The 26,641-nt window shown below is 37.1% G+C and overlaps 1 protein-coding gene across 5 annotated transcripts in view; it reads left to right on the forward strand.

The window, feature by feature from the left end:
• The window catches only part of CRIM1 (cysteine rich transmembrane BMP regulator 1), a 174,767-nt gene that overhangs the window by 103,381 nt on the left and 44,745 nt on the right, over positions 1–26,641 (forward strand). For all 5 annotated transcript variants that reach the window (XM_015621639.2, XM_033512620.1, XM_015621642.3 and 2 more), the window contains 3 exons: positions 3,508–3,629; positions 16,493–16,675; positions 20,767–20,964. In XM_015621639.2, coding sequence (XP_015477125.1) covers positions 3,508–3,629; positions 16,493–16,675; positions 20,767–20,964 — 503 coding nt within the window. The remainder of the gene's footprint in view (positions 1–3,507; positions 3,630–16,492; positions 16,676–20,766; positions 20,965–26,641) is intronic.

The following is a 26,641-nucleotide window of genomic DNA, read 5'->3' on the forward strand; positions in this document are numbered from 1 at the left end:
TCCTTGTTAAAAGGACATGTTCTTGGCTTGACTTGAGTGTTGTTATGGTAATAACATGCCAAGAGCCTTGTTTCCTTGCAGCCTCTGCTAATAAGGTGTGTCAGGGGCAGACACTGGCTGCCAGCTTCCCAGTACCTCAAGTACTGCCCTCCCTTTAATGCTAGAGCTTTTGGATGCCACAGTGCCATTTGATGTTGCAGTGGTGTCACTGCGGGCCACAAGCAGGGAGGAGGAGCCCTACAGAGCAGTCTTCTCTCGGGACAGCTTTCCTTGTAGCTGTTTTCCTCAGGCAAGCCACAGTTACGGGGGAGCAGCTCCAGACCAGCATGGTGCCTTACTGAACAGCAGTCTGAACAGCTGAATTTTAGATAAATTAGCCTGGGAGGGACCATGGCCACTGTCAACAGGCTTAGCTCAAACTGACCTGCTGAACACCCTCAGACCTAATGTTCCATTACCAAGGGTAAGATAAGCACAGGCAGATAGCTGCCTGTGGCAGAGCACAGACCTGGGCTGCAACTTCTCATCCATCTCTCTGCTCCAAAAAGCACTTCAGAAAAATCTAGTTTTATAAAGCTCATCTTGCTCTCTTGCTGAGAATGGGATCACTTATTCCGAATTTCCAGATGTTGTTTTGGCAGCGTGACAGCCATCTCGGCTACCAGAATTCCTTGGGTTTCTTTCTGAAAGACTTCTGTCTCCAAAACAATGTTTTCCATGCTAATAGCCTGGACAATGGTCAAAGGTTTTCCTAGCAGAGCTGGCTGAAAAGAATGTAGACTATTTAAAAGTTCATCTGAGATAATTTTCTACTTTGACATTCTCTTATGCATGGATTATGTTTTAACCAAATGGGAAGTCAATTTACAAAATTTTGGAGTGTTGAGGTTTTGTTTGCTTACACTGTGAGTATGCAAAACTTTAATTACTCTGAATAGAAGGGAGTCTTTTCTGCAGAAAAGAATGTTGGCTGCCACCAATCTTATAAATATCTCTTTCATCCATTTTTATGGAAGATTGTCTTATCATAAGTTATTTAAAGTGGTGATTCATAATTTCTTGTGGTTTAGTTTTGTGTTTTGGGTTGGGTTTTTTTTCTTTGTTTTTTTTAAGCTGCTGACTGGGAAAAAGATGAGAGAGGGAAAGTACAAGTAATTAATCTGATCATTTAATATTACAGTTCTATGTGCTACAAGGAATGTGAAAAAAAAAGAAGATACTTCTGAGAAAACTTATTGTGAAGGCAGTAGAACTAAGAGTGGTAATTTCATGAAACTTGGAAAATCAAGGTCCACAACTATTTTCTACTGTGTGCTATTTTCTCTGAATTTTCAGGAAATTTGATCTACCTATTTTCCCAGAGTAATCAGAATGTTGAATATAGGGTTATTGAAGTGAAACTTCAATTTTTATTTAGGCTTTTGATACCACTTTGAGATTGTGTCTGCACTTTTTCCCTGTCATATATACTTTAAAAGATACTTTTTCTTTTTCATTAGTAATATGAAGGTAGTTATTTTTGGGTTTCATTCTTCTCAGAAAGGAAAAGCACCTTTCAAAACAGTCTGCTACATGGGTTAAGGTACAAATTCCATTAACTTTACAGTGCTATTTTTTCTTTTTCACTGATTACTCAAGGTCATCTATTTTCTTCCTCCCCCCACCATCATCTTCCTATTCGGACAGCAAAAGTGAGAGATATTAGTAATTCTGTAAAATTATTACAGAGTCATCTTAAAGGAATACTGCCATCACAAATCCTTTGGATTTTTTTGACATGTAGTAAAAGCCAGAATGTTTGTTTTTTTTTCTTCCTTCTTCTACATCTCTGATGGCAAACAACACACGGTAAAAAATAATTGGGCTCCCTCTGTCTGTATTTACAAATTAATTGAGACGAAAATGTAACAAACAAAGGTGTGATAAATAAAATTTTGATTTTTGTACTCTTACTTTCTTGTTTAGTCCATTATCCTTTACTGTTATGGGAAGCATAGTATTATTAAAAACAAACAAATAAAAAACCACAGCCAAACAAAAAAATCTCAACAAAACCAACAAAGAAAAAAATCCATCAAACTTTCAAATGCCTCCTTTAAAGCTGTTACTATACTGTAGCATATATGTGCACATAAAGTTAAATTGCTTCACTTTATCTTGATCTACTTAACATTATTTGTGACTTATCTCTTTACAGTAACATGCTTCTGTAATGCTGTATTTTAAGAATCCTTCTCAAATAGTTTGAGGTTCTGTGAGATTCCTTGACTTGCAAATTTGTTGGAAGCTTCCTTTTGAGTAATACCTTATACTGGAAAATATAACAATTTTATCTAAGACTGATGAGGTTAAAGGGAGAGATACTAAAAACCTATCTGTGAGAGGTAGTTTTTCCTCATTCATTGGACACTGATCTGAGAGGAAATGGCTGTTGGGCAGTTTAGGAGACCTGTATGGCAGAGAAGAACCAAGGAGAACTTCTTGTTTTTTGAGCATAAAGAATAAGCAAATGCATTATGTAGCAAATACAGCTGATACTGCTTCTTACAAATGGGTTGTTTAGTGTGGGGATTATCTTGGGATACTTAAAATATTTGGGATAGTTATTAAAGAAGTAGCGCTCTTTTTTTAACTCATAATTACAGGATCTTCTATTATGGAATCATTGCTGCTTATCCCTATAATGTACCCATTGTTCAGGGCAAGAACTCTGTTAAATGTAAACTTATCAAAAGTCTTAAGTGTTTGACTTTTAAACTGTTATGTTAATCATAAAGCAAAGAATCTGGAAGCAAACATGACTATTGTTTATCCACATTTTATATCTCCCAATTTCTTAGGCTGTTTTCTTAAATAAGCAAATAAATACTACTTACACGGAGAAAGAATGATCCAAAACTAACCACAGTATTTAATTTACCTAGCTTCCCACATTATTTGGAGTCATGTGTAATTGGCTTCCCCCTCTGCAAGCTACAGCACCACCAACACCAAAAGAGAACTTCCAATTATTTTTGTTCAGCTTAGATTTAATTATTCCAATCTTCCTTTCTTTTTATTTTTTCCCAAGATTACACTGGATATAATGTGGTTTCCTAAGGAGAGAACATCCTTCTGATGAGTGAATGCAATTTTTGTTATTAGTGTTTCATCAATTTTGACTATTCAAGACAGAATTGGAGGAGAAGCCTTACATTGCAAGTCTGGAGGACACAGTTATTATAGTAAAAATATGAATATTTTTACACAGAGGAGAAGAGCACGTTGGTGCTGCACACTACCACTTTTTTTGTTTGCTTGACAGCCAACAGAGTTTGGATGATTAAAAAGAACTCTTCCAGTTGATAAAATATCTTGGTTGTTGAGTTAATAAAAGATGATTCTAAGACATGAATATGCTAAAGCTGTAACTTGTGCTCTGACTTCCCGTTTTTCTCTGCTTCTTCTTTCACCTTGTATGTGGCTTCCTTGACTTACAGGGTTTTCCCTGCTGTTCTTTGGTTTCAGATGCGAGTGTCTCACTGGGCTATGTGGTTTCCCCATGTGCGAGGCAGGCTCCGTTCCCCAGATAGTCTCGCGTGGAGATGGAACGCCTGGCAAGTGCTGTGATGTCTTTGAATGTGTCAATGGTACGTGAAACTTTCTACTTTCTCTTGCACCTAAAGAGGAGGGTTTTATGTCACACTGGGAGATGTATTTGGTTATTTTTATTACGTTGTCAAGATCTAAGAGAATTAGTTTTCCTGAATTTCATTTGGTAAGAAGGAACTGGATATTTAGGTGAAGATACTGACATGGGAAACCGTCATTTTGAAGTTGTCATGCTGCTTTAGTTTCTGAAGCATTTTTCTCTGTGACTCAGGGAATTACAGTTTTAGCAAGACTCCCTCACTGCATGTTTTTCACATAGTCTTTTGCCAGTAGCAAACACTAGAGGCCTTCTAGAAATGAAATTTTTGTTAACTATCACAGCTGCTTGTGGCAGCACTGTAAGTGAAAGCATGCTGTTTAAACCATGGGGTTTGCTTTAAAAATCAGTTGCCAATTAATTTTTAACACAGGTGTACAACCTTTAGAAATTATAAGACAGTGTAGGAATATATATTTATTATCATTCCTTGCTTCCCAATCTAAGTGTTTAGAAAATACTTAAAAAACTTTAATTTGTCATGCAAGTGACTCTTACCTGAGGACTATTCTATATATGGAGCTGTGTATATATATATATACACATATACATTTACACACACACACATATATATATGTGTGTGTGTGTGTGTGTGTATATATATGCTGTGTACATAGTGAATTGTGAAGGAACAATATTTGACTCTTGGTAAGGGGGAAAATACGCTTGAAGTATTGTGTAATAATTTCTGACCATTAAAAATTACAAGCTGTTGCAGTATTTATTAATTAATATTTATCCAGCGATATTTGGTCTTGTTTAGTGGTATGTGTATCAAATGTTTGAAACAGCCTTTATTTTACAATTGTCATTGCAAATGGAGAGAGAGAGATTTCTCCAGGAGAAATGTGTTACTTACACATAGCAATAGTTTAAATGCACAAGTGCTGATTGAAAAATAATAGTACTATACTTAATGGGATATTATATATAAAAATTAAGTTTTCCCATATGAATAAAATAATTTATATCAGGAAGAGTCACAGATTCCTTAGCTTTTAGGGTAATTCTTTCACTATTTGAGTAAGATTTTATAAATGCAACTTACCTACTTTTTGTTTATGTACACTAATGGAATACTCATCTTTCTTTGTTTCGTATTTTTTTCATTCTGTTAAAGTATGAATATTTCTGAATCTGATTTACATGTGTGAAACACCTCAATGCAGTGTTTAACTCAGGATTTACTTTAGTAGTTTGAGCAAGAAATATAGTGCTAATTTCTGATTCGATGTCTCAAAGGCACAAACCACCATGCTAATTGCTTCTCTTCAGCCTGCATGTAATTTGTGGGTACTGCTGACAAAACTTGCAGGATATGTATTGTAGCAGGCATGAGATGGAGCTGTTTAAATGGCCCGCTTTTTCTGTGGCATTTTCATGTCCTATTTCCAAGCAGAAGTCAGATTCATTTTCCATTGGTAACAGTGAATTTGGACTGTCTTTAGCACTGTTGCACTGGGCATCACTGCCTTACTGTGCTCACTTCAGAGATCCAGGTTGCTTTTGGAGCAAGATTCCTTTTTGCTTCTCAGGCTTTCTATACTTTAGTAGCCTATGAATATAGAGTAAATTGGAAGAAAAAACAGGAGTTTTTGAGGGGAAGGTGGTGCCACCGAGAGAAGCAGAAAGGGTAGATTGGAGAAAAATTAAGGTTTTCAGGTTTGTATTATAAATATCCTTAAAAATCAGTTTAAATATATTCCAGGCCAGTATCAAAATTATCATTAATAAGTTCCTCTTTAAAAAAATAAATTAATCCAGAGAAAACTGGTCAGAAAAGTTAAATACTTTTTTTAGAAAATCAGATGTGTCATTAGGTTACTTAATGCTACAATCAAATTTTAAAAACTAATGCTGTATGATGTGATTTTAAAGTACTTCAAACAAACTTCCAGGTGCAGTTATTAATGATGCTCTATTTTGGAAAGAGGAAATAGTTATAAACCTGAAGTTGATAAATAGTTTTAATAAAAATATGTGAGCAATTGTGAAACTCCTCATGAGTGTGTGACATTTGTATTGTGTGGCATATCATTGGTAGAGAAGACAGAATAGTCATAGAACATCATCTTCATTGCTTTATAATTCAGGTTTTTTCAAATGCATTTTAGCATGTTTAGGTAGTTTTTATTTCAGGGACAACTACTGCAAATAAGCCCTCTAAAAACTCTAAATTCCTAGAAAACTGGTTCTGACAAGAACTTTTAGGTAAATGTTTAATGCAATGACAAACTGGTACCTGTGTGTGCATGTGTATAATAAATTCCTACCATTACCTTTGTCAGTTTAAAATGAAGAGGGGGGGAATGTTCTTAGTGAAACTGATAGTTGAATTCAATATCCAGTTCTGTTTTTTTACAGTACTTTGAAATACTAACAAGTGCAGAGGAGATACAATCAATATCAGTAACAGATGGAGAAAGTATCTTACACTGATAGTCTTAGATCAATTTCTTTGCTTCATTAAAAAAATGCCTTCAAAGTAAGAAGAGTCAAATCTGTAAGATCTAGGACAAGCTGTTCTCAGCAGTGAGGGTGGCTAGCTGTTGGCACAAACTGCTGGGAGGATGCTGAATTCCTTATCTTCATCCTTTCCAATTAGGATTAGATGCCTTTTTAAAGCATGTGTTTTAATTAAATGCAATTCAGTGCATTTATAGATGGTAAGTGGGGAAGTTGTATAATCAGAATTACCAACAAGTTTCATTAGTTACTTCTATGTTTGAAAACTCTGAGAACAAGCAAGAGGATGGAATAAAAAAGAAAGATGTATTCTCACATTAGTATATTTTTCCTGCTACTGTAACATCTATTGGATTAAATAATCAAATAATTGAAAGAATTAAATAATTCCTTTGGCAGTAGCGGGGGGGGGAGGTGCAGTTAGGAAGAATACTGATCATTATTACCTGAAAATAATGGTATCCATTACAAATTAGTGTACATAGACTGCAAAAAAAATCTAATTTGCGTATTTAGGTAAACCTAATGATGGTCAGAGTGTTAAAGCAGGCCACACTTCTGCCATATTTTTTGCAATTTTGTGCTAATGTGATAGATGCAGAATTATGTGTTCACAGTATGGGTAGGTTGGCTTTACTGTGTAGGGAAGAGCTCTGCTGTAGTTGTAGAATAACAGTGGCTAGTGTTGAGGGGATAATTAATAATGGCTGCAAAATATGCATCATGGAGAGACACTGCAGGATGGTCTCCTTGTTGTTTGTCAACAGTTTGGGGAGAGATCAGTTATTTTGCACATTTTTTTCCTGGATTTAATATAAAACTGATGTAAAATCTACAATATATATGCAGATTTTGTGTGGTTATCTTTATTACTGATACACACTGTCTCAAACTAGCTTTTGGTTACTAAGAAAAGCACATTAGTCTGTGGCAAAAGCAACTTCTGCAGCAATTACTTCTTTTGCAGGTTGTAATGGTGGTGTTGTTATTTGGTTATAAATACAGCATTAAGTCAATACATTAGCCTTTATTTTCCTGCTTCAGATTTATATTGGGTGTGTCCTTATGCTTCATATCATATGCAATCTGCTGCTTCTCATAGTTTATTCTATAATTATGTAGACATTTTAAATCACCAAAATAACATTTATTCATGCTTGGAAAATGATCCTGGTATTTTTATTTAATTGGAGCTTGTTGTTATGTAGCTACTGTCTGTAACTGTCCAATCTTTGCATAGGTCAAACTTTTTTTAGGGTTTTTTTATAATAAAAAAATTAGAAAGTCCTGAGAAGAACTTTCTTATTGGTGAGAAGAAAAAAACCTACATTGCAGATAGATTACAATAGTTCTTTGTGGTATTTTAAACAATAGTTTTGTGTGATATTTTAAACATCACAAATGTATGCAGATATCAGAGTATTTTGCATAAAACTGTTACACTAACTAGAGACATAAAGTTGTGCTTTTTAAAGCACTGCTGTATTTGAAAGATTTCACTATAACAGTTAATGCTTACTGTCATTAGAATGTGATTCTTGTTCCAAAGGTCAGTCAATTGAAAAGGTCAATTTTAAGGCATGCCTTGATTCCTTCATTTTGAAGGGAAGCATCTTTGTAATTAGAATCATTCTGTGTTGTTAAATGGTGGTGGGAATCAATCCAAAGTTCCCTTTTGACATGATCAAATTCCTTGTCATGATTTATTTAGGGTGAGTATTTGAGCCATCCCTGAACATACCGTGCCTGGTCCTTGGATGTCAGAATGAGAGCTCAGACAACAATGATGGCTGCAACATTGTTAATTCTTTTTGCTCTTTTTTCCTTGTCAGGAGAAAGGTCTTTACTGTTTAATTTGTAACTTAAATGTTGCAACTCTATGGAACTGTTGGCAAACAATGATTTAAAATGCAATAGTGATATGGCATTGTCAGTCATTTGTGCTTAGATGGCTGGCTGGCTGTTTCTCCTAATCTTATATTCTTATATTCTTGATGACCATGACAGCAAGCCCTAGTTTGTGCATGTAGCACAATTTTAGCCTGAAGGAGACAGAAGTATGAATTGCTAAATTTAAATCTCTGGCTGCCATAAAATAGTATCACTAGAGGTATAACTGGTGCAACTAAGTACATCACTGCTTTTTGCATGTGGCAATCAGATTTGCACAGTGGTGTTCAGTAGTAAAGTTTTCAGGGAAGAGCTACATCCAGAGTCAGATGTACTCATTTCTGAGAAGTATGAAGTAAATATAAAGGAAATAAGACAACATGGGAAATCTATAGCAAATAATTTCATCTTACTGTCTGAAACGGAACAAAGACTTTGTTGTGTGGTTCCGCTGTTTCAGGGAAAGTGAGAGTCAGTGTTGCTTTGTTTAAAGGCAGACTCTGCCAACTGCTGTGAGGTTTCCCCACTTGCACTTACCTGAAAAATGCTATTCATCTAGAGAATACTAGATAGTATGTGATACTTATCTGGGGAGAATTGAGTGAGACATTCCCAAGATATGCAGTCTTCCAAAAAATACTGCATTTTGCAGAATTCTTCAGAAGGTGTCTTCTGATCCATACAAAATATATTATTCACCAGGACTTTTGTCTGCTAATCCTGGTGTGCTGCTTTTACTCATGGGGGAGCCTGTAAGGAAAGAAAATTGATTCGGCATTAAATTACAAGCATCAACAAGTGAGTCCAAAGAGATTAAAAGCTGCATGTGCAGCAAGAGCTCAAGTGCCTGGAAACAAGAGAGAGTATCCAAAGTTGCCTATTCTCTAATTAGGTATTGATGCATGGATCTCTTGAATGTAAGTTGCACTTAAAGCACGTACTGACTGTGAATTGTGCCTTAGAAATTGGAGAGAGCAATTACCAGGCATCCTGCAGCTGCTGCCTTCTCTCAATCAGGGCTTTCACTTCTCAGTAAGTTTCCTTGAAAACAACTACTACTTCAAAAAATACTGTCAGTTGGTTTGTGAAATATGATATGAGTGTGGGTGGGCCTCATCAATATGTCAGCTTGGTTCAAGGTCAAGGGGACCAGGCTGCTTTCTGCCATGGGTATGTATGAGCTGTGATTTTAGAGTCCAAATCTCCCAAGGATGGCTGTAGAGCCCAAATCTGTTTTCCCTGGGAGCTGAGGTATGGACTTTCATTGCTCTCTCCATTGAAAGTGGTACTACCTGATAGAGACATGAAAATAACTGGCATTGATCCTGGGAAGATCAAATCACACCTTCCCCAGGACTTAAGACTTTGACCCTTTCTGTACTGCAGGTTTAGGCTGTAGTGATAATTGTGTGGTAGTACAGCAGTGAACTCCTCCGTCAGTAAGACCACTTGATGTGACTCATCATCAGTATTTTATAACTGTTTCTGTGATTATTTTTTTTTTGCCTCATTTGAGAAGATAAACTGACATATAAAGGAGACATTTATTTTTTTCTCTGTGCCTTCTGGCTATTTTCACACTTGCATTTCTATACAGTGGTACTGCATTGGAAGAGAGATTAAAAATCTTCTTTAATCCCATGTCTTGTCACCTCTTGGTGCATTTCCTCCTCACAGCAATTGCAGATTCATTATTAATCTCACAGTGCAGAAAAGGATAAAGGTCATTCCACTATTTCTAAAAGGAGATGAGAATGGCTTGTTTTTAAAAGGAGCATCAATGAGTACTGAAGGGAGTTGATGGGGAATACAGGGTCAGCAAGGAAAATACTCACCTTAGAAGGAGGAATGAAGTCCAAGTAAAGTACCTCACAGACACCATCTACAATGGAGTTCCCATTATTTATTGCATTAATCTTGGCAGTCCTTATTGCACTTCCACTTAACTTACTTTATATGTGCTCTAAAGAAATAAGAATTTGACCAAGGTAACAGTCTGTCTTGGAGCTGAGAACTAAATAGTCCTAATACTAATTGAACAGTGCTGCATATTTCTCTTTAACCATCCAAAACCACAGATTTTTGTGGAGGACTTCAAATAGGCAGCTGCTTAAAAAAGGAAGATGTAAAATGCAGCTTGTAAGATGCAAAAGATTGTTTGGTACAATTGTTTGGTTCATAATAAGATTAACATTAAAGGAAGATAATCTGATACCAAAAAGGTAGAGGGATTTAGTTGTTGTGGTCTGAGGTTTGGTTTGGGGGTTAATTGTTTTCAATTCAGTCAGGATGTCTGAAAGGTGTTTGAAAATCATGGCTAATCACCAGTCACAGTTGGATGAAAATTTGGTCTAGTCTAATAAAAAAGTTGGTCAGTCTATCAAACCAAGTCAAATGGTTTAGGTTCTCTGAACCTTTATTATATTTGTCAAATTGGGAAAAGTGTGTGAAACGGTGCAAGTCATCATTACCAGTTATATTTAAAACAGGAGGGAAAAGGAAAACACAGAAAACTGAAGGCCAGGCAACCAAAATTCCTGGTAAAAAATAGTCTGTAGATAAATAGTTAAAAAAGATAGGGTAGGGATTGTCAGGACCACAGGTGGATGTGAAACCAGACACAAAACTCAACAGTGGTTCATGAGGAATGGGAGGGTTGTTCAATGGGATGTAGAGACTGAGTTTTCAAAACAAAATTATTTTTTAAATAAAAAAAGACAAAATCTATTTCACTTATTTCATGTTAGTTAGTGAAACACAAGATTCAGTATAGATTCTGTGAAATGATATGACATATACAAAGAATATTAGCTGTCAAGTGGTGCAGTTTGCCTGGGTTTAAAAGTTTTTTTTAAAAAAACAAAGTATATACATAGAGTGTTTACTTTGGTGAAACGGTAAGGGTTTTTGCAAAAAAAAAAAAAAAAAGCCAAAGTGAATTTTCTTGGTAGACTAATACCTTCAGTAGTGTTCTGGCTCAGATACTGCTGGATTTTTAAATCTGGACTTTTAAAGTTGATGATACCTTTGGAGTCAAGATTAGAATTCAGTATTTTTCTCAAAGCATGGGAGACATTGCTAGACCTGTTATAGCCAGACCACAGCCTTGAGTTACAGGTTTGGAGATTTTTTTTATTATTTTTTTTTTTTTACCTCCCCCTGCAATTTTTAATTTCTCTCATGCACTAGAGGTTTCTCACAAATGTCCTGGCAGCGCATGATGGGCTGTGCCAGTACCTATTAGTGGTCCTGTTTCAGATGTCTGTGCCCTACTAACATGCCCATGGCTATGGCTCACAACATGTATTTTCTCCTGTGATGGACTGACAGAGACCACTGCGACTTAAACACATTCCTCTTTTACGAAGAACATGTCTTGCTTCCAAGGATTGTTTGACAATTTCATCAAGAAAGTCAGTCACTGTTTGGGGGTTTTAGAGCATAGCCACCACCCTCTGTGGCCCCAGCTCCTCCTTTGTTGTCCTGGAATTTTCCTGTAGTGGGACTACGGGATGTTAAAAAGCAGCACAGCTTAATTTCTAGAAGGAATTAAGAGAAAGAAGGTGGGTAGCCTTGTAGAAAGTCACAGAAACAACCAAACACTAAAAAAACATGACCTGATGGAGAAAAAATAAAATTGAAAGAACAGTGTACATTTTATTTGTAAGAGAGGTTGTAGGTGGGGAAACCCTGAGGTGTCCTGAGGATGAGTCCTTTTAGCAAGAAATTTGTGTACTGGAGGATAGAAAAAACTGTTGAGCATGAGACCTCGATGGGAAATGTAATGAAGCTTAGGAGAAGCTTCTCTTCTGTTTGTTTGCTGTTTCTGTTTAATCTGAATTACCCCTTCCATGATTTTTGCTCTGTTAGTGTAGATAAAACTGTGGAATTGTTTAATAAGTAAGTTGCATTTCCTCCATTACTGGTGGTTTTAAAGAAAATATTTTTAAAAAATTAAAATTCTTAAATAAAATATTAAAACAGGTAGAGATGAACTTGGGTTTTCTCAGCATCCCAAGTATCATTTAATTTCTTTTACACACTGCAGTTGCTACAAAATAGTATTTCGTTCCTTTAAGTTTTGAAAGTATTTTTAAGTAATTGTACAAATAAATGCATTCATTTACAAATTATAGTTACAGTTTTATTTTAATTCTGGTTTCTCTGGATCACCTTTTTAGAATATGCAGGACCAAAGGACTTTCAGAACAGTCCTGTAATTGTGTTAATAGGGAATATGCTGCAATAATAAGGAATATGCTGCTTAGGGAAATTAAGCAGCACAACCTGAAGAGTAAGAACCCAAACAGTTTTTTCTACCTAGCTTGTTTTTATATGCTTGCAAGGAAACAACAGCATACAGTTGTCCTATAGCATTGTTATGGGCCAACTCCAATGACATGGTACTCTGGTTTTTAAACTCTCTATCAGCTCGACTTTTGAAAAATGGAAAGCTTTTCTTTATTTTGTTTATACGGACACAGGATTCAAATTTATCAGTTTCCTTCCCTTTCATTTAATAGAAAGTTCACTGCAATTACCCGAGTTCCTTCCAAGGCTGTGGTACAAATACTTCTTTTATACTGAAGGAACATCTGAAGTCCTGGGATCCTGAATCTTTTAATCCTTTAAACAACAGAAAATTGTTTTGAATCTTGCTTCTGGTTTGGGAGAGCTGGAATTTCTGATACTACAGAAGAAAATGCCCAAACTTGCCTACAGAGAGCTGATGCCCTGAAGCATCTCATGTGCTTGGTGTAACAGTGCAGAACTGCTGCCTCACAGAAGATGGTTTACCAAACTTGAATGTGTTTCTGAGCTGTTCCATGACTCTAATTAAAAAAGCTGTAAGTATTAGGAAACTGCAGAAATCTCAATGACAGAAGTTTTACTTTGGAGTAGTTCAGCCCATAGAACTAATACGTATTTCATTAGATTTACATGTAGAAGGTTTGAAAAATAATTTGATAAAACAGATTGTGTCCCTTTGCTGTTCAGGTTGGTGATAAAGGTTTGAGAAATGATCACTGTGCAGTGTGAGGCTGTGGGGTTTAGTTCCACCTTTTTTGGGCTCTCACCCCAAGAACAAAAAGGCTGTGGCCATGGGATCCCATGTAGATCCCATGTTTAGCTCCCTGTAGAGCTAAATTTGTGTCAGAACTATTTTTCTTTTAACTCTGTGGCAGGAAATTTAATGCCAAATCAAGTCATTTGTAGTCATGCTTGACTCTATGTAGGAGCAGAGATGTTATTTGTTCTTCCACTGCCAGAAGAAACCCTATAACTTTCTGGGGACTCTCCCTCCTGTCCTGGCTTCTTTCACAGACGGGCAATTGAGTGTCAGTGCTTGGGTTGGATGGATCTTATAGTACTGGGTTATCTGAGAGCTAGCAGACACTGAATTTCTGTTCACAAAGCCATGGCCTGGGTCTCATGCCCATTGCTTTGTTGTAGTTGTCTGCATCACAAACAGGATTTAGAGTCTCAGATATGTTTACCTGCTTCGTGCTATGACGTTTTGGCAATCTGAATTCCTTTGTGACATACTTAAGCTTGAAGAATCTTACCTGTAATTTTCTCTTTTTTGGCAGAACAAAGAATTCATTAATTTAGGAAAAGATGCATTTATTTAATGTCAGCTTTATGTTCTTTTATCCCTTGGTGACTGTCATACTGAGACCAATAAGGCAATAAAATTTGCACTAAAAACCCAAAAACAAACAAAAAAAACCCCAAAAACCTCAAAACAGGGAACTCAAATTTAAAAAAAAAACAAACCAAAAAGAGGGAACTGAAAGATCTTTCAGCATATTATAGTGGAAGAAATGCATTATTATAATTTCACTGTGTGTTGCTCACTCTTTCATCAGGCTTCTACCTGGAGTATCTAAAGCTAGAGTTCTTTGTTTTATTGCTTGTTTTGCCTTGACTCAGTCTCAAGACTGGAGTCTTACAGATGGTTCTAACAAAAGTAATCCTTCTCTCTAGCTGGATGCGTAGGATTAAGTCTATAGTTTAGTCTGGATATATACACTTACCATAAGGTTGGGTGGTAAAAATGCACACAGAGTGAAATTCTACAGTGATTTTCATTGTAGGAATAAAACATGCTGTTTCCTTGCAGGATTTGCAGTTGCTTGCATTGTCTTGTTTGGACATTTAGAAATAACAATAATTAATGGGGGATGATGTTTCTACTTCTAATGAAGCAGGAATTCATCTCTACTCTTCGGGTATGGGGGAATCAGTAAAAATCTGGAAAGCTGCAATCAAAATAGTGAAGCCAGAAGCAAAAGTATTAAAGGCCTTTTGAGTTGTGTTGGCACTTTTCCTTTTTGAGTAAGTTTCTAAACTAACAGCTTGAACTGCATAAACTTGAAATATTTCTCAAGTGTTTGTTTATGTGAATTGCTTTCTAATGAGGTCATAGCTGTTTTCCTGGACACAGTGGTATTTCCTCCTCTTGCTCTTATTTTTTATGCTGCTTTCTACATTATGCCTTGAAGACAGAACAGGCATATAAAAATCAAACATCGCTCAGGATACTTCCAAGTTTCATCTCTGTGCTTTACAATCATTTCAAATGACTCAAAGCTGGACCACAGTAGAAGCATATGTTGAAAGAAGTACTTGAAATGCTTTAGTTTTAAAGAAAACCTGTGTTATTGTCAAGAAAAACTCAGATGTAAAGTTTTTAGCTCCCAAAAGTTAGGAGAATTGGGATAGATTGAAAGGAATCTGCAGGTGCTGATTTTTCATTTAAAAATATTTCATCTCCCATGTCAGATTGATCACTAAGCAAAAGAAAAATCACCTGATCATAAAGTGGGCACAGTTTTCAACTCTATGTGGCAAGGCATTATATATGTAAGTAAATAGTCTTTACCATCTGTTCTACAGAAATCACAAACATGGACAATTTTCCATTCTTTCCTTTGCTGTTTGCTTCAAATGCAATGGAACATGTTGGATTTACCTACAGTATTTGATAATGTTGTTGCTGAAACAAATAGCTTTCTGTTTGCAGAACCTTTGTTTTTTCAGACTGCTAGATCTACAATTTCTGAGAAAAACAGACTGGTGGACTAGCTACTGCTGTACTTCAGGTGGCTGCTTTCACAAATTTTGGGCTAATGCCATAGGAGGCCAAAATTTTATTCTGAGGTGGGGAAGAGGGAGGGGGCATAAGTAATTGAGTAATATAATGATGATACTGTGAAGTCATGATTTCCTAATGACTAATGTGGAGTACTGTAGTTCAACATAAATTTGGAGTGTATTTTCTACAGTGTCTTGAGTCACAATGATTCAGCCCTAAGCTGTGGAGCTGCACAGTGTTTGTGGAAGGGGGGGGATCATTGTTGAGGGTTGTTGGGCTGGTGAACTGAGTGGTCTTTGCTGGCAATAGGTGATGGAGGTGGGTTCATAAATGTGGGGGAACTGCTGGGTCAAAACCTCTATGAAAACCTTATGATATTTACATGATGTGTCGATCTTCTTCACAATCTGGAAACAAATTTCTTTGGTATAAAATAGTAATAATAATGAGAAAAAGCTGATTAAATCTGAAGACTGTTTAATTAACATATTTTTTTTTCCTCTTTTTTGAATGTTAACAAAGTAAATGAGCAATGTTCTTCCCAAAATATTTGAAAATTTTGAGGGGCTCTTAGTTTCCCACAAAGTTTGGCTTTAATTTTATGTCAAGGCTCTGCTGTAGATGGAGGCATACAAGAAATACCTATCTTATGTTTCTGAAATAATAAAGTGCTCATGTAACTACTGTTACAGTTAAGGTTTTTTCTTTGGTTGTGAGGATTTTTTTGTGGTTGTGAGATGGTTATTACTGCTCCAGGTTGCTTGGAAAAGGAGGTGTTTAGTTCTGCATAATAGATCATGCAGGCACAAAATGTTTGTATTTTGTTTTATGGTTTGTTGTTTGTTTTGTTTTGTTTTTTAACCTATGGACTGGACAACTTTAGTACAATTTATCCACCTGAGTACCAAGTCAGGTGGTCAAGTCAGTCCTACAGAGAGAAAGATTACACTTAAGAAATATCAGAAACTGACTTCTTAAAACAAAAGCATATTGTTTTGTGTGCTGAAATTTGAACTATCTTCAGGTTCATTGAGAATGAGAAATATTTAACACCTGCAAACAAATACCAGTACTGCAGCCTTTTTCCCAAGATTTTAATTTTTTTTAATTACGACTTTTAATTGTAGAGAGTTGCTCTGAAGGTTATTTTGAACAGCATTTTATATTCTTCCATTGTTGAAACAAAAAATAAAATATGCCATTTTCTTAAAATGAAATTGTCGTTTACAAAATGAGAGAAAAATTGACTGTCTCTTTTATATCTGTTTTTGTCAGTAGCAACGCAAGCTTAACCATTTCCTGTTCAACAATATCTGTAAAATATGTATTTTCTCTTCTTCTTCTTTCAGAAGTGAAGCCAACTTGCATATTTAACAGCATGGAATATTATGATGGAGACATGTTTCGCATGGATGCGTGTCGATTTTGTCGGTGCCAAGGGGGCGTCTCCATTTGTTTCTCTGCCCAGTGTGGTGAGCTACACTGCGACAGGTACTATGTGCCAGAAGGAGAGTGCTGCCCAGTCTGTGAAGGTACAGTCTCTTTTTAATCCTGTCTGCTTTTAGTTCTGATGGGGTTTTTTTTGTTGTTTTTTTTTTCATTTGCCTGTTCAATGGACATGAGCAAACAAGGGCTTTTGTTCTTCTGAAGTTTGCGGATTCCTCCGTAATTCCGCTTATTTCTACATTTTTGCTGGGCCTGAGTGTGCTGTCAGGTTCTTTGCAGTGCTCCTCTGACCTTGGCACTACTTCTTAGACATGGTCAAGTGTGCAGTGCTTTTTGGGGGCCTTCTTGACAAACAGTACAAAAAGGTGTTTCTAATTTCTGCACAGACATTTAGACAGGCATCTCCAGAGCTGCAGTTGTGGCCCTGAGACAGATTTCTATTTCTTTGCAACCTGCTTCTTGCTCTGTTCAGCCAGAGTAATCCACACAACTTCTTTCCTCTACAATTACAGCAAAGCAAAGGGGCAGCAGTCCAATATCAATGTTTTTCTCTTCCTCCTCTGCTCTGCAGAGGGCCTTGCTAAGCCTGCAGTCCTCCTAAAAAGGGCTCTTTGGGACATTTCACATTGACCCTCTTGCTTATATTAGAAAGCATTTGAGGCATCTTCTGCCAGAATACAACCAGAATTCCAGCAGAGGAAGATAGGGATGGTGCTGTGCACTTGCATCTTGCCTCAGTGAGGGTCAGGCTATGGCCACCAGGTAGCCAAAAGGCTTGTGAAGCACTTTTAGTCCCTTTGTTTAAGTGTGGACATAGGAATATCTTTTCAATAAGTGAAACCACTTGGAAATCTGAAATCTCCTCCTCAGAGGACAGGAATATAGTAATTACTGTGAATTTCAAACACTTTGCAGTCTCCTTAAGACCAGTGTTCCTGTAGGTCTTTGCAGAAGCAAATAAGCCAGAAGATCCATTATAGTCATGTTTTATTCCAAGCAGAGAATTAGAAAGTATCTCATAAAAATACACGTAATAGAGGCAGCTGTAAGAGCTGGACCTTCTCACTCAGCACAGGATCTGGTGAAAAATGGCATGTTCTGTTACAAGCTACTGAAAGCTTCAGAGATTTAAACCCAAATCTGGATGAAAAGGTATCAGGTGGGTAAGTTAGGAAGTAATTTTTTGAAGGGTATTTGAATTTTTTTTATATTTTGGTGTATATTTTCTATATTTTAGTGTACATTTGTATCAGGTTGATACATGGTGTTCACATGTAGAGAAACTGAAATGCAAATGTAGGTTTAAGTATTCCAGAGAGATACCAATCCATGTTTCCCCTGAGTTAAGACATGGCCTAGACATTTGATGCTGACTATACTTGAAGGCAGGATCCTAGATTTTTGGTGTTTCCTGGTGCAATTGCACCTACATTTACAAGAGCCTTCATGTTGTAAGAAAAAAATAAAAAAAAATCTATGCTATACTGTCATTTAATGACAGATTGAAAAAGTCTAGAGAAGGCATGTCTGATGTGGTGAACCTCGGCCCCAGCTAAGTGCAGATCCACTCCTGTAGAAATTACTGTATGAGCTGCTCACTTTATATAAGATATAGAATCTCTGGGTTTCAAATCCTATAATTACTATTTTTTTCTCATTGTGAATATTCCTAGATTTGGTATTATGAAGTCATTGTGACAAATATTTATATAGATATATAAATAATGTATCTATATATCTGCTTTATCTGATCTCTCTGTCATATTCAGATATGGGTGCTGGTTTTCCACATTGGATTTGCAGATCTAGATATGTCCTTTGTGATCTTTGATGATTTAAATAGTCAACTACCTTATTATTTATCCATAAATTGTTCTGTCATCATCATACCACGATAAAATTTGATTTCTCCATTTTTGCCACGTTTGAATCAGACTAGCAAGAAAACCTGATAACATTTCATTTTATGTTGATGATTTGGTGTGTATTAGTCTGCAGTAGAAATTTCTTTAAGACAAGTCCTTAGTAAGAATAAAATGGGTAATGTTATATAATTATTGAGTAGTCTGTGTTTTCTAGTAATGACTGTGGCTTAATGCCAAGTTATGGGGTCCTTCATCAAACCACCTGGTGCTATATGGGTTACTTCTTTCTGTTGTGTATTCTTCTAATAGGGGTTATGGCACTAAGTGCAGGAAGTCTGACTTCTGAATTCTGTGTGATTGGATTGTAAGATACATGGTGTTTTTACTAGAAATTCCCCTTGTTTTGGTGGCATTCTTTTAAGTGAGCCTAGACAGCTGGTTCCATTAACATATTATAGTTGTCCTGGTTCCTTTAAACACTTTCATGAAAAGGAAAAAAAAAAGGTGGCTCTCATCCCTTTTTAAATAACTTCAGTAAAGCTGACACCTAAATTGACAAGATCAAGTATTTTAAATGGGCAGAACATATCAGCCCACCCATTCATGCTTTTCTGAAGCAGTTGAAGAAGTGGCATTTTTCTACCTTTTCTTCTTCTGTTGAGTATTTCATGACTTGTCAAAGTGATTAGTTGCTTCCTACAAATTTTTACTTGATTATAGAAATATAAAGAAATATAAAGCTTTCTTTTCTTCAGGAATTTTAAAATGGCAAGTAGTAAATTTGGTGTGAGTTGTGTAATACAGGCAAAAGCCCTTCTTGACTTAACTACAGGAGGAGTTCTTTCTCAAAATTCTGTAGGCTATAACAGCATTAGGAGATGTAATTTGCTGGACTCAATTTATAGCTTTAAATGCTAGTGACCTTGTAAGGGTCCCATGAACTATGTGCTTTGAGCACTTTGAACTATGTGCATAGAAGACTATTACAAGTAGCACAAGTCTTGTATGCCTTTTCTGTGCTTTTTCTATAGTCCTCTGTCAATATACATATGTACATAAGTCGAATGATAAGTTGACTGATAAAATTCACTACATTTCATTGTATATGATTTGATTTTTGGCTAGGTCAAAACAGTTAGTTACAGATGCAAAATCATCCTAAAATGTGAAAGATGCAAATTAAGAATTTAGGAAGAAATTAGAAGAATTTAGAATTTAGGAAGCATTTTAATTTTTAAATGCCTCATTTTCCAACCATCTGGTTCTGGGCTTAATCAGAATTTTAATAAAATTCTGATTATCAGTACAACTCGGGATGTTTGGAGTGTCAAAAAGTGGCTTAGAATACGACAACAGTTACTGGCACTGCTACAGGTTTTATCTACATTCAAAATGCATTGCCTTCCTTCCAAAGGGGATTGATGAAACTTCAAAGAAATAATCCAGGTTTCATTCAATCCCCTTTTTCCTTCAGATAAGACATCTTATTTCTTCCCAGTCCTTCCATCTTAACACTCCTGTGTTAAGTGATTTATAATAAATCACTTGTGTTTATTTGATGTCTGCTAAAAAAGATCTTTTCAGGTATATTTATTGCTTTTAATCTATTAAATTTGCTTTAATATGTAATTTGTAGTATTGCTTGCTTTGCCTGACCTATTTACTGTACATTCTCAGATACTTCATTTCTGAGCCTGACAGCTACCTTTTATTAGCCACCACGATAAGTTGTATACATTCACATATAATGTATATATCTTAATAGCCAAAAATATAATAAAGATTAAATGACTTAATAGTCTTTTTGACTATTAAGATCAGTGCAACATAGCACATCTCTGGAGTACTATTAATTCTGAAGAGTAAAAGCTGCTTTTATTTCAAGTAACGGGTTAGACTTGCATGGAACTTGAGAAATCTTACACAAAGTATGCTCTCTAAAATTCTGTTATTTAAGTACCTAGATCTTAATTTGGTTGCTAGCAGGTAAATGAGACTTTTGGTTTTCAAGGGGCAAAACTTCAACAGAAATGAAATTGAAAACTGACCCTGTTCAAAAAGGTAATATATATCCAAAAGTGGAATGAGGTGGATGCTCTCTTCCTGTTCCAGCAACAAGTGTGCCAGAGGCCTCATCTTTGCTCATAGTGTGAAAGTGTTGCAGTGCTGACATGAGTCATTCCAGTGGGACATCTAGAAGTGTTGGTACAAAAAAAGGAATCAATAGATCCAAGAAACACTTTGCCCTGAGGAACAAAAAAGAATTAAAACATTAATTAAAACACATTCTTTTGCAATTGCTCTCATTTCAGACCCACTTTATCCTGTCAATAACCCTGCTGGCTGCTATGCCAATGGCCAGATCCAAGCTCACGGGGACCGCTGGCGGGAGGACGACTGCACGTTCTGCCAGTGCATCAACGGGGAGCCGCACTGCGTGGCCACGGCCTGCGGGCAGAGCTGCCTGAACCCTGTCAAGGTCCCTGGGGAGTGCTGCCCTGTGTGTGAAGGTAAGAGTGGTATTCCCCCTCACCTGGCTTTGGGCTGTCATGGCTGCAGCTTACCTGGCAATTCTCAGTTTACCTTAAAAGTTTGAGGGTTGAAGAAGCTGGTACGGCATTGGCTGGTTACTGAATAATTGCTGAGGGCAGAAAACGTCAGCATGGTTTAGCTACACCTGTATGCTGGCAATCCCTGGTACTCTTTTGGCACAAAGAGTATAGTAAGAGGTGGTTAAGATCAGCATTGCAAACTGAGACATTAAAAAAAATATTTTGAAATGTATATGAAAATGTACATTTAGAGCTGCGTTTTGTGGAGTAGCTGTTCATCTGGAAAAACACCAGATAAATTTAGAAATGGTTCGTCTAGACCTAGAGCCATCTTCACAGTACACAAACACTTGTGCAGGCTCAGTGAGTTGCCACTTACGTTTTTCTCATTCCACCTCTGATAAAAAAAAATAAAATTTTGTGTTATCTACATGTGTCTTGGGGTCCTTCTCCGTTTGCAGTATCCATCCAAGTAAGCTCACTGGGATATTACTTTTTATGATAAATCTGAGGAGCATAAAGATTTCTTACAGGTACTCTTTAACTCCAGAATTCACAAAACTAGGTATGAAGGTGTTTGATACAATGTGTAGAAGCACTTTTATTGTACATTTATTTGTGCAGAATTGCACTACTTGCACTGAATTAATGTCACTGTGAGGAAGCAGGTTAACTGCTGTTAATCCCCAGTGATCACCTCAGGATGGGTATCACAGGGCCTGTGCTGTCACCTCTCATTATCTAGGTGTCTGAGCCAGCTTGGGAAGGCAGGACAGAGAGAGAGAGAGGCTAATGGAAGTCTTTTCAACATGTTAATACACTGAGAGGATTCTTTTCCTCTAATGAGAAAAGGATAGGCAAATGTCTCTATTTTCCTGTTCCAGAGTAGAGAAAATGGATGAGAGATAATTGAATTAAATGTATACATATATGTATGTGTGTGTATATATATATATATATATATGTATATGTATATAAGCTAATTATGAAGAACCATGGGAGCAAACACAGGGTCAAGTGTAGGCTTCCATCCTTCATTGCTGAAGGCTGCAACATAAACAAGCTGCTGCTTCATTAGCACACCACAGTAATGCCTCTGCAGTGCTCTCAGGACACAAGTTAGGTTCTCTGGACTAGGCTGCATAATTCTATGCAATAATATGTTTCTACTTTTAGAAGATGTAGCTACAACTTTTGAAGTCCATAAAAGTTGTTTTGTAGTGTCTTGGGTCAGTGACATATGATGTGCTATCATACTTAAGATACAAATGGATGAAAAGTGGCACAACAGAATTGTGGAATCAATGTTTAAATGAGGTCCTTGTGTCATCTAATTTATGTTTTATTAAAAGATAATCTGACTTCTTGTTTGTTGGTCCTGTTAGCTGTTTTTTGATGTATGCTTAATTGTAGTCATCTAGTTTTGAGTGTGTCATCTGGAAGGCAGTGACACTGAATGGTATTTTGAGGAATATATGTTCCTCAGAATGTTCCTTCCTATGTTTTAAGCTTAAATGCATCACATTTGCCTTGGTGGGTTTTTTTCAATGGGTAATGAAATTATGTAAGTGGTGGAACCAACAATTAGTAGAAGTGCTTCTAGTTCATGCTAGGACGAAGTTTCAGCATACTTAGGTACCAGCAAATCTCTTGAAGTTATGTTTTGGGGCATCAAACAAGTTCAAGGCTGTTATGCCTTGTGATTAGCAGCCTGAATAAAAGTATTTAGATTAATGAGAGCAAGGTGCTACCTGATTTAAAGCATGAGTCCTGTGTGTCTTTCTGAATCTGTTAATATTTTTCTTTGAAAGCACACATTAGGAAAATCCCAGAACATTAGGAAAAAATAACAATGCTAGGTGTTGACTGTCTGCGTTTAACATTAAGAATGTGTATCTTAAAATTATTTTTTTAAAAGGTAGTGTTTGAACTGATGGCAGCAAGGACTTGTGTGTTAGCTGCAGACTTCTGGCCCACCTCCAAGGTCAGTTAGCTTCATGTGTCTTAAGCCCTAAATCTGCGATTAGTAGTGTTTCTCCTTGGACTTTAATGTGTGGGGCAGGAAACAAGTACTGTCTACTTTCATTACAGTGCAGCTGTCCCTTGCTAACACAGTAGGCAGGAGCGTCTTTAGATTCTGTTCTCTGATTTTCTCCTTGTTCTAAGGCTGAACTGGAGAAGTATCCACGCCATGGGAAGGCAGTTAAAAACTTTTACTTCCTTCACACTACTGATTTTCCCCGAATTTTAGTTGTATCATTTTAATGACGATCTAGTCCCATCTAAAATGCTACTTTGTTTCTGCCATCATCCAGACACCTGACATCTCTATTCTCTTAATCAAGTAAGCTTCATGGATCAGTGCTCCTTCCCATTTTAAATCAGCTTCTCAATCTTTTTCCTTAGCATTGTTTCTGTTGATGAAGTTCTGCTACTGATACTCACTGTGTCATCCATGACCTGCAGGGGTGGTGGGAACAGGGGAGAATAAAGTCCTGGCTGGAAAGTTGGCTGACAAAACATTGATTTTAATGATTCTAATGAAAAAGATGTGCAGTAAATTCTAATGGAGCTTCAAGCAATGGAGTAAAGTCCAGGCACATTTTTTCCTAAAGGAATTAAAATGCATCACTGTCAGCCATTTGAAGCTTTTCTGCATACCACCTCATTGCACTTGCATATCCACAGCTTAACCTGAATTTTGCACTGCACTGTATGAGCAGAAGCATTGACTGTCCTGTGCTCTCCAGTTGGTTTCTCCATCCTTCTGCTTCTCTAATTTCCTGCTCTTCAGGAAAGAGAAGAAGAATTCTTATCTAGTGTGGGCAAAGGTCTGGCATTGGTGATATTACATAAGTGTCATATTTTCAACTATGCAAGTTTTTAGAGGAGAAAAGCAGTGTACTTTAGTGATATGTTCAATAAATGGGCAAAAATAATGTAAACTTTGCAGCTGATTTTGAAATAGCAGTTTACTAGTGATTGTAAAGATAAGCATACCTCATTTTGCACTCCTTTGTTGAACAACTTCCAGTTCTCACTCACATCTCAACACTCTCAACAAGAATATACACCATAAAGAAATAACATAGTTTTTGCAGATGAGCTTCAAATTACTTGTTTTCAATAGTTGCATTATGTAATTGCATCATAAATATACTTTGCTTTTTTGCTCTTACTTGTATACTACATTTGTTGATTTAGCTGTAGCTCTTACTTTTTGCATTTTTTATTTTTTTTTTTTTTTTGTGGAGACTAATGAAGAATGTAGGAAATAATTATTTGTATTTTAGTATCTTAACTATACATCAGTTCTAAATCAGGAAGAAGAATGGGGCCTGCTGAAAACCCCCTACTATCTTAGTTCAGTTGCTGATGGACCCATTCATGCCCATATTTCTATTTAGAAATAAATGTTAGATAAAGAATAATAAGGAAGACATTTTAGATGCTTATCACTATTTTTAAGCATGCATTTATTTCTCATTAGACTTCTATTTATATTTGAAAGAGAACCCACTTCCATAAGCCAGCTTCAATTGTGTGAGCTTACTTTAAGCATGTCAGATATAAGCTCTTCAATATGCAAACCAAAACATTTAGTCAAAGATACTTCTATCATGTATTTTGGTTTGAAGTATTGAGAGATACAGGGATTTGTGGGGCATGAAACTGATGAGAAAATTCTAATCAAAACTGCTTGTAGATCTGGCCTGGCTATGGCTCATCCAGAGTAAAAGGTTATTAATATCAGTCACTTCTGAGTCTTCTTCTCTGTCTTTGATCTAAATGCTGCTGTACCTGCAGTTCTGCCAATTCATTTATTTCCTGGCTGATTTATAATCAGTTTCAATGAAGCACATATTTGTTCCCCAAGATAAGTTTACATTCCAGCAGCTTCATAAGGATAAATTTTTTCTTGGATTACACTTGCAAAAAAATTTTGCTGCCAGAGATCACATATAACGTGCTAGAAATTCTATGTACAAAGATTCTTGAAATATGAGCACAGTATGTCAGCACACAAACATATCCAGCCTTTGAATATGGTAAATTCAGACCAAACTAGAACATTCCCATTCCCTTGTGAAGAAAATCCTGATGTTCTTAGCACCGCAGTGAGAAAACCATCTGAGGATTGTGAAGGCCAAAGTTACATAAAAGTAGCTGTTGACACTATTCTAAATTAGAGACCAAGATGGAGCAATTGTGGTATTTCTGTTGCTATTCAGAGTTGATTTGTATCTGTTCTCTGCAGTAACCCTTCTTAATTCTTCCTGTCATGCTGCTGTATATGTATCCATGGAGTATATCCTGTATCTGTGCTATGCAATACATGTTCCCATGTTGATTGGATGCCCAGGTTGGTTTGAAATGTATAATTTTCTGAATGCCTGCCTTGGGTTTGCTGGACTTAGAGAAGATGGTAACAGTCACTCCCCTCACTTCAATCTTGCCTGCTGCTGCAGGAAGGGGAGGCTGAGTGAGGTGTTGGAGATGCTTTACACTGGAGCTCCCTGGGGAGATTGATGAGAAGGAAGAGATAGGAGTATGGGGGTAGGTGCATGAAGGAGAGGGGTTTTTATGGCATTTATGGATGTGGTGTGCCAATACAATGGGTTTGTATATGGATTTGATTTCCAATTCTGTGGACAGCCTCTCTTGAGTTGCACTGTAGCTGGTATCCACTAGTATCTTTACCAGCTCTGCTGGATGTATTTACTAGCTCAGATCAAAGCTAAATTTATTTTATCTATAGACAACAAAGCTAAAAAGAGCAGCCAGTGTCTTGGAGGGTAGAGTATTAATTCCTATGTGTTTTAAAGCAAACAACTGACAGAAGGATACTGGCCAAATTCAACAAGGGAAAATACAACATGCTGCGAGGAACCAGAGTAATTTTGATTTTTGTCTCAACACTGTTTGAGCAGAGGTATATGGGGGAAGGGCTGCACATGTGCCATTTGCAGCAGGCAGCTAGGAAAAGACAGAGGAAAGCCCTGGCTCTAGGAAGACTTTGCCTGACAGCCATTTCATGTCTTGCATAGAATAGGCAGTCAGTAGGTGACCACCAAGGACACTGTGTCCTCCAAAGAGGTTCTCCAGTCCGGTGGCAAAAGGTTTCCACCGATGGACTGCAGTCGAATGTTCAGCTGGGCCAGTGGTCTCCTGCCAGTGAGCAGACCTTGGGAGGAGCTGAAGGGTATAAAAGTAGCTGTGTCACAAGCTACTGGGCTCTTTTTTGCCCTCACTTCCATTTTACTTGCTCTCACTCGCTCTCCCTCTTGCTGGCTGGACACCTGCTGACCACCTCCAGTGTCCTGTCCTACCACTTCCATCTTCCTCACCTACTCCAGCCATCACCTGCCCCATGCATTCCTGCCCAGGTTCCTGTCTGAGCCACCCACTTCCAACCCTGTGTCACTGATGCAGCCTGTCACCACAATCCCTGCTGCAACCCTGTCCAGGGTTCTGGACCTCCTGCCTGATGTCCTCACACCTCATGCCTGGTCCCGTTGCTGTGGGAGCTGTGCCTGTGGAGCTGCACCTCTCCGGGAGCTGTGCGGGCTCCCCAGCACACACCCCTGCCACATGGACCCCCAAATTCTGGTCGTAATACCTGCTTTTTCTCTCT

Source organism: Parus major, chromosome 3, assembly GCF_001522545.3.
Source record: "Parus major isolate Abel chromosome 3, Parus_major1.1, whole genome shotgun sequence".
Taxonomy (NCBI): domain Eukaryota; kingdom Metazoa; phylum Chordata; class Aves; order Passeriformes; family Paridae; genus Parus; species Parus major.